The sequence below is a fragment of the Corylus avellana genome, chromosome 11 (genome assembly GCF_965113065.1).
Source record: "Corylus avellana chromosome 11, dhCorAvel1.hap1.2, whole genome shotgun sequence".
NCBI lineage: Eukaryota > Viridiplantae > Streptophyta > Magnoliopsida > Fagales > Betulaceae > Corylus > Corylus avellana.
In genome coordinates this window covers 12,980,604-12,988,704 of record NC_142500.1, presented here as the reverse complement: position 1 = coordinate 12,988,704, position 8,101 = coordinate 12,980,604, and the positions used below count along the sequence as shown (strand labels likewise).

General features: G+C 31.2%; 1 protein-coding gene across 1 annotated transcript; it reads left to right on the top strand.

Annotated features, from left to right (window-relative positions):
* The first annotated feature begins 2,573 nt into the window (after nt 1–2,573).
* Nucleotides 2,574–7,899, top strand: LOC132166070 (uncharacterized). Its single transcript, XM_059576824.2, has 2 exons — nt 2,574–2,873; nt 6,793–7,899. The coding sequence occupies exons 1-2, from the start codon at nt 2,631–2,633 to the stop codon at nt 7,597–7,599; spliced, it is 1,050 nt and encodes a 349-aa protein (XP_059432807.2). The 5' UTR covers nt 2,574–2,630; the 3' UTR covers nt 7,600–7,899.
* The last annotated feature ends 202 nt before the right edge of the window (nt 7,900–8,101 follow it).

Below are 8,101 nucleotides of genomic sequence, written 5' to 3'. Positions count from 1 at the left end.
CCCGCAATAGGAATCTTCATGTCTAATTAGTATAAACCACCTTGATTCTTATTGATGCCTTAATATGGTTGAATTAAGTTATGGCTTAATTGGACTTGAGAGAGCACCTGCGATTCTCACTGTTTATGTCTCTTCTATGTGGCTCCCAGTGAGTAAATGTTACTATGGTCACACTTATATAAAATAGCCACAGTTGATTTTTATCATATCTTTTTTGAGTTATAAAAAAGGTTAGATTATGATTCATCTATATAATCTTATATACTCTTACATCAACACGATCCAAACCCGACACAGAACACATGAATTGCTACCCATACGTGAGGGTGATGATTTTTTCAGTCAATTTGAGATAAGCAAGCAAAACCCAATTATAATAAAGTTTGTTCTAATTTTTAGAACCTAAAAGAGTTACTAATTCGGAGAAAAAGATTGGGCCTCAAGTTCTCAATTCTCAAGTCATTCTTTTGACAAGTCTTAAATTTTTTTTTGTCATAAGCTGGCTTTCAACTATTTAATTGCCCCGTCGTCATTCCCAATCGCCCAGCTTATTGCTCATTCGACTATAAATAATATCATAATTAAAAAAAAAGAAAAAAAAAAAATCAAGAGTGCTCATCACCCGTCAGTTGAATAGTCATCCAAATTTATTAACACCATTATTGATAGTTTATCTAAAATATAAATATTAATTAGTTTTTAGTGAAAATAATGCAATTCATTTCTTTTTCTTGCACGAAATAATGCGACCTTTGTATTCATGGTTTAGGACAACAATTCGTGTTTGTTTGTTTAATTTAAATTATGTCGAGACATGAAATTAAAATTATATAATTTAACACTAATTTGATTCATTTTAATTAAATATGCTAGACTCCTTAATTCTAGTACTTTAATTTTGTGACAAGTTTGCAAGTTGTATAAAAAATTGTTATTCTTAAATATCTTTTTTGACATATCTGTACAAGAAGAGGAAAAGGGAAAATGTGGATTCGTACTAGTGATCACCAATTCATGGAGCGTGGTTCTTAACCAATTGAGTTTTCCATTGAGAGTTAGCCTTGAATGTTATGTGTTGGGTTCGAGATGTATCGATACGTAAATATAAAACTATATAAATAAATTATAATTTAATCAATTTAATTAAATATATTAGACTCATCAATCCTAATTCACTAAAATGGTTTCTAGCTAATAAAATGGATCTAGATGACCAAAAGAAATCCATTAAAAAACAATTTGAAACACATTCATAAGAATTCTAATTAGTGGTCAATGGGACCACCCGACATTTCTTTTCTTTCCTCAAAATCCCCCATCTTCATTAAAACGGGCCCCAAGTCTCCTTAGGCCAACCTGGTAGACAGGGACCCACCTACACAAACACATCCAACTCATGTCTTCCCCCACAGCCCCCAATTCCAATTACCTGTCAACACACACGCGACCCCAACCAAAGTCCCTCGCTCCAACCGTCCATTTTCTCCGCATTCTCCTCGCCTTCCTATTTTCACTTCACAAATTCTCTCCTCTTTTTTTTTTTTTTTTTGGTAAAATCTACTTAAAAATTACATTTTAATGACAATTTACTTGTCAAACTATTAATTATAACAATTTATCTTTTAAATTATAAAAAATATAATAATAGACTCTACAATGTTTGTAAAATGACAAAATTATCCCTATAAAATTTTTAATAAGACAAAAATACCTTTAAAAATTTGAAAATAAATAAATAAATTTTAGTATTTTTTATTTTATTTTAATAAGGATAATTTCATCATTTTGTTAAAATTAAAAATATATTATCATTATTTTGATAGTTTTGAAGATAAATTGTTGCAATTGATAATTTGACGATAGATTGTCATTGCGGTGAAAGTTTGAAGAAATTAAGTGGACTTTACCCTTTTATTTTTTTTAACAATAAAAAATTTTCAACAATCACACAAGTTGTAATTACCTATCCGAATCACTAGTAATTTGAATCAATGATATGAAAAAATACTGTATTAATTTATGTAGTTTACTTAATTTACAATTAACCGCATATAATATCAAAATAAACTTAAAATTTAATTTCTATAGTCAAATTTTACTCACTAATATAATAAAATCTATTTAAATAAAATTGTAATTCATGTTCTATTTAAGTAAGTCTCACACGGTAAGTTAACGTAATTTAGCTGTAGGAACAAAATAATTTTTTTTGTCATATTTCAAAGACTTCTAAGTTCATCTTAATATGTATTACAAATCAAGTAAATAAGATGGATTGATTTTACAATTATTTTTTTCCTAATTATTATTCAAATTACTAATAACTAAAAAAAAAAAAAATTGAGATAAATGCTTATCCATGAGGACTGTGAGATCCACAGCTGGCGGTGACCCTCAGATTTCTCTTTTATGGTTTTATTTATTTTTATTTTTTTGAAAAAAAATGAGAAAAATGAAACGAAAACATATTTACTATTTTAGTAATGTTTGTTCGCGGGAGAAGAAATGTCGGGACTGGAAGACAACCGCCGAATTTGTGTGTCTATAAAAGGAGGTCTCTCTTGGCTTTCCAAAAAGCTCTTTTTAGAGAGAGAAAAAAAAAAGAAAGAAGAAAACTTTTTTAGAAGGAGATGGGAGGGTGTGCGACCAAGCCCAAGGTCTTGAAGGATGCGCTGGCTCCCGAGCCGACTAAGGAGGACAAGCCCTCCGCGGCTCCCGAGCCGCCTGTTGTAGTTGTCGTTGGTGTTACCGAGGGTGAGAAGATCGATGCCAAGGCGGTTGAAGAGGGTGATAAGGTCAAGGAGATTGTTGATGATGACAAGCTTGACGACCAGGACAGTAAGCGCCGCTCCCTCAGCATCTTGTTCAAGGAGGTAATCATTACATTTCATTTCTTTTTTAAAAAAAATTTGTTATATTACGTATTTACTTTTTAATAAATATTTTGATTGAATTGTTAATCTGTTTTTGGCCTGAAATGGGCGACAGAGCTGCGAATCGAAGTGTTCCGGTTTTTGCGTTTGATCATTTGCAATCCTGTCTGCTTTATGTTTCTCTAATCTGTCGGTCTTTTGTCTTTTAAGAAACTCAAATCGTTGTTTAGTAGTTTACATAGTTTTATCTGGTCGATTGTTTCATTGAATTTCATCTTTCTGGTTCCGTTTGGTTAGTAGGAAACTGACGGAAAACGAAAGAACATGAAAATAGTTGTTTTCCTCGTGCTTTTTTATTTTTGAAGGGTTTTCCGGAAATCGAAAAATTCGATGGGCAACTCTATGTTTTTCTGTGATCCCAAACAAAAATTTAATTGATTTTTTTAAAACATTCCAGCTATATATATATATATATATATATATAGCTAATTAATCATAATCATATTCCCAAGGTGAAAATTTCTTTGGATTATAAGATGTTTATATAATTTGTAATATATTAATCTCAATTTTTTTTTTGAAAATTAAATGGATATGATTTTATTATATAAGTATTTATCAAATTTATTAACTTATTCATGGTCTTCATATTTATAATTTTCTCTGGATTAAGATGCTTTATAATTTATATAATATTTTATCATATAAATTTTCTATCAAAATTTTTAATTTAAATTACTAAATTTTTTTCATATCAATATTTATCATTTTTGCCAGGTCATTGTTTACTAACTTAACTTTATCATAATTTTAGAATATAGCAGTGTTGATATAATAAAATTTTAATAAGTTAATCTAAAGATAATTAAAAATTATCTATAAATATATATATATCAAAATTGTAGAGGATACTCGAGATCATCTTCGAATCGAGATTCACAGCAATTAGTAATTTAGACTACTAAAATATAAATAATTCTAAAAGTTCTTCTTGTACTCTTAAAAAATGAAGTGATTTTTAAAATTATTATTTAATTAAAATGCAATAGTAATCAATCAATAGTTTAATGGTGATTTTAAAAGCCACATCATTCTTAGCAGTATTCGATAGAATAAACATAAGATCTACCAATCTGATTAGAAAAATGATCTTTTTACAATTTTTTTTTTTTTTCAAATCAACCATTGGATTAGTCCGAGGTGAAACCTAGCTATTATGTCTCTGTCTCTTGTATATTTATCTGAGTAGAAAAATGATCTTTTTACATTTTTTCTTCAAATCAACCATTGGATCTGTCCGAGATGAAACCTAGCTATTATGTCTCAAAAACCTAGCTATTATGTCTGTCTCTTTTATATTTATCATAATAATTAGCTGTCGAAATTGCCGTGCATCTTAATCCGCAATTGTCGTTGGGAAAAATTTGTTGGTTAGTTATTGTTTGTCATGATGTGATATGTATAGTTGCGGTGGAGAGAATGGGTATAGGTAAAAGGTATCTTCCTCAATGCATCGCATCTTCCATTTGACGACAAACAAGCGTGTTGTACTGTCGAGGCCCTGGGCCCGCCAGCTGCTTTGGATTCTCTTTTGGTTTTTTGTGCTCAGTTCATATCCTTAATTATCCTCTATCAAAGGCAGACCATGCGATATGTTTGCCTTTTTAACGCCTTTTCTGTGTCTTCATGTCCCCCTCAAAGACACCCAGGAGGGCTTTGCCCTTTGTGGTTCCATTTTCACTTAGGATAGTCGATGATGGGTGCATTGCATTAGGGTAGTCGATATTTTCAAAATTATTGTGAGATAAAAATTTGATTTTTAATGTTGTTCGTAGTACATTTGTATTTGTAATAAATTAGATTGCCAAATCATTGCTCGTGGTAAATTTGCATATTTAACAAATCATCAGTATGCAATGTTAAAAAACTCTAGAACATGTTTAAGATTGTGTTGGGAAATAGAGATTTTAAAGCAATTTTTTTTTTTTTTTTTTCAAAAGTGAGTTTTTGTACCCATTTTTAGTGGAAAAAAGTAAAAAAAAAAATAACTTTTGAAGTTTAATTTTTTTTTTTTAAATTTTTTTAATTTTTTTATCAGATAGACCAACTTTCTGTATGACATATCTTTTGAAGTACTAAGAGTATTTTGGAAGTTTCTGACGTAATCTCAGCTATTTTTATTGCTTTTTTGAAGAGTTTTTTTTGTTTCGTAGGAGAAAAGTAAAGCATTAATAAACAACTTCAACCACTTTATACTTGCAAAATTCTCAAAATTATGTTTACATTTCACATTTTTAAAAGCATTTTCCAAACAAAACCTTAGACTTTGGGTGTGTTGAAAAAGACTGTTGATCAAAAAATAATACACAGGACATGCCTGGTTGGTAAGCACATAAATAAGGCTTGATTTTATGGTTTAGGTGAATATACCACAAAATTATAGGACTATTTTTACTGGCTTGTTGGGAGCATGTGGTTACCAGAGTCAATTGATTTGATAAAATGGGACCTCTTTGATCATATTTGTCAAATGGTTGGTCACAACCATTGAACTTTAGATCTCCATCCTCTGTTTTCCTCTTTTTAATTTCTTTCCTCAGGCTCTTAAATATATATAATTTTGTCTTTGTGCACCTATCACTCTCAGCATTGTAAAATCACTTTGATATGTCAGTATTGCTTGTTAATTAATAAAATTGAAAAAAAAAATTAAAAATTAAAAGTCTGTTTGTTGTTTAACTAACATTTCGGAAGAGCTTTTAGCGTTTGAGAAGCGAAAGGAGTTCTTTTTAAAAAAATCTTGCCAAACCTACTTGTGAAGTTATATGTCGAAATACAACTTAGATTTTTTGATGGCTAAAATTTTTGGTTGCTTAATATGGGATTAGTAGCCAAAGATTAGTGTATGAATATATTGGCCATATGATTTAGTTTCTGGTTTTTCCTCTGTTGCTTCATGCACTTGAAGAATTTTTCATTCTAAAATATCAAATCAGATTGTTGATGACATCTTTTTTCATACCCTTTGGGACAATTCATAGTTATTTTTCTGGCCATATGATTTAGATGGACGAAAGTGGAAGAAATTCTTCAAAATCAGTATATAAACCTATTTTGTGTCCCTTGAGCATGTGAGAAGCACATTCTTTTTAGTGGTAACTTCACTTTAGACGCCTGAATTACCACACGATTTGAGAAAGTCCCCCCAAACTTCAAAATCTCTCAATTTGGATCCTTAAACTTTCAATTGCAGTCAATTTAAACCCCTCCGTCAGATTTAGCCGTTAACTTCCCTGATTTACCCCTAAAATGACCAAAATATCCTTGATTTTTTTTTTAAAAAAAAAAAACTTTTTTTTTTTTTTAAATTTTAAATTAAGGGTAAATTTGAAATTTTATAAAAAGGTTAGTGGTATAAACGTCATTGTCTCACTTTTAACATTTAAAATCAGACGAGAGGTTCAAATTGATTGCAATTGAAAGTTCAGAGGTTCAAATTAAGAGGTTTTGAAGTTTGGAAGAAGTTTCTTAAATCGTGTGGTAATTCAAGGGTCTAAAGTGAAGTTATCCCCCTTTTTTATTAGTTTTAATAAAAAAATGACGTGTTTTTCACGTGCTAAGAAACTATTAAAAAACCTTGTGATTGTCATCATGTATTTTTCACATGCTAAGGAACACATAACAATTTTATAGATTAAGTTGAATGAAATTTTTTTAACCTAGTTTAGAAGAGATTTATGTTGGATTTAGATTTTCCTTTTTGACTGTTGATTTGTGTACTTGAAGAATTTACAATTATTTAATATATCACAATTCACATCAGATTGTTGATGACATTTTCTCTCATAATCATTGGGACAAGTCTTGGTTCTTTTTTTTTTTTCACTAAACTTTGTTCTTTTGTTTTTGTTTTTGGCAGAATGAGGAAGGGAAAGGCAAAACAGGAGATGGTAACCCTGCAGTGGAGCCACCAAAACAAGAAGATCCACCAGAGAATATAAAACCTACATATGAATCTGAAACCACGCTTTTACAGGTTGAAAAAACTGAAATTCTGGTTGAACAGAACCCTGTCCCTGATGTTGTCGATGCTCAAAAGCCTGAAATTCCAGTTCAACAAACTCCTGCCCCAGATGTTGTTGATGCTCCAGTTCAACAGACTCCTGTCTCAGAAGTTGTATATGCTTCTGAGAAGGCAGAAACAGAGAAAACAACCGAAACTGCATCAACTGTAGATTTCTCAGAAACAGAGAAAATAACCGAAACTACATCAACTGTAGATTTCTCAGAAACAGAGAAAACAACCGAAACCGCACCAACTGTAAATTTCTCAGAAACAGAGAAAACAACCGAAACTGCATCAACTGTAGATTTCTCAGAAACAGAGAAAACAACCGAAACCGCACCAACTGTAGATTTCTCAGAAACAGAGAAAACAACTGAAACTGCACCAACTGTAGATGATGAGAAGAAAAAAGAAGCCCCTTATGTTGCTGATGGTCATGTGAAGGCTGAAAGAGAGAGCTCAGTTGAAGCTGCACCGGCCGGAGAAACGACGTCGGAGGAAAAGAAAACAGAAGCCCAGGATGTTGGCAGTGCTAAAGAGGAGGCTGAAGCGCAGAAGGTAATTGAAGTTGCATCAGTTACAGAGACACAAAATTATGGCACCTCTGAAGAAAAGAAAACAGAAGCAAAGGGTGCTGCTGAAGAGAAAGCCAATGTGTGATAGAGGGGAAGTGATGCATTTTCCTGTTTATTCTACTGGGAAGGCTAGCTGCTGATGAAGCGGTTGCAGGAAACTAAGGATTGTTTGCTGCTTCATGGCAAACTTATTTAGAGGAGTTGTTTTGTTTCTTTCACTTTGTTACATGTCATTGTTCTTTTCATTTGTGTTTTTTCCCCCCCATATATTTTTCTCTCTTTTTTTTTTTTTTTGTTAGTTTTTCCTAAATAGAGATATGGGACTGTTAGGTTATATGTACGAGTATAGATTGTTTTTTCTTTCATTACATGCACTATTTTGACATGTCTGTTGTTCCTTTCTTCATTTATCTTCTTACTGCATCTTTGAGGCAAAAATTATCTTTTGGTTTTCCAAAGACGAATCCCTTTAGATCAGAATTTTTTTTTTTTTTTGGCTGTGTTGTACATGAAACTAAATTCAAGATCCTAAAGAATCAGAAAATAACAGAATATAAAATAAATCAATTACACGATACCAAGATTTA

Excerpts from the sequence above, each read along its gene's own strand:
- LOC132166070 (XM_059576824.2), top strand. The coding sequence starts at position 2,631 with ATGGGAGGGTGTGCGACCAAGCCCAAGGTCTTGAAGGATGCGCTGGCT. Across the intron at positions 2,874-6,792 it reads TCAGCATCTTGTTCAAGGAG|AATGAGGAAGGGAAAGGCAA; the intron begins GTAATCATTACA and ends TGTTTTTGGCAG.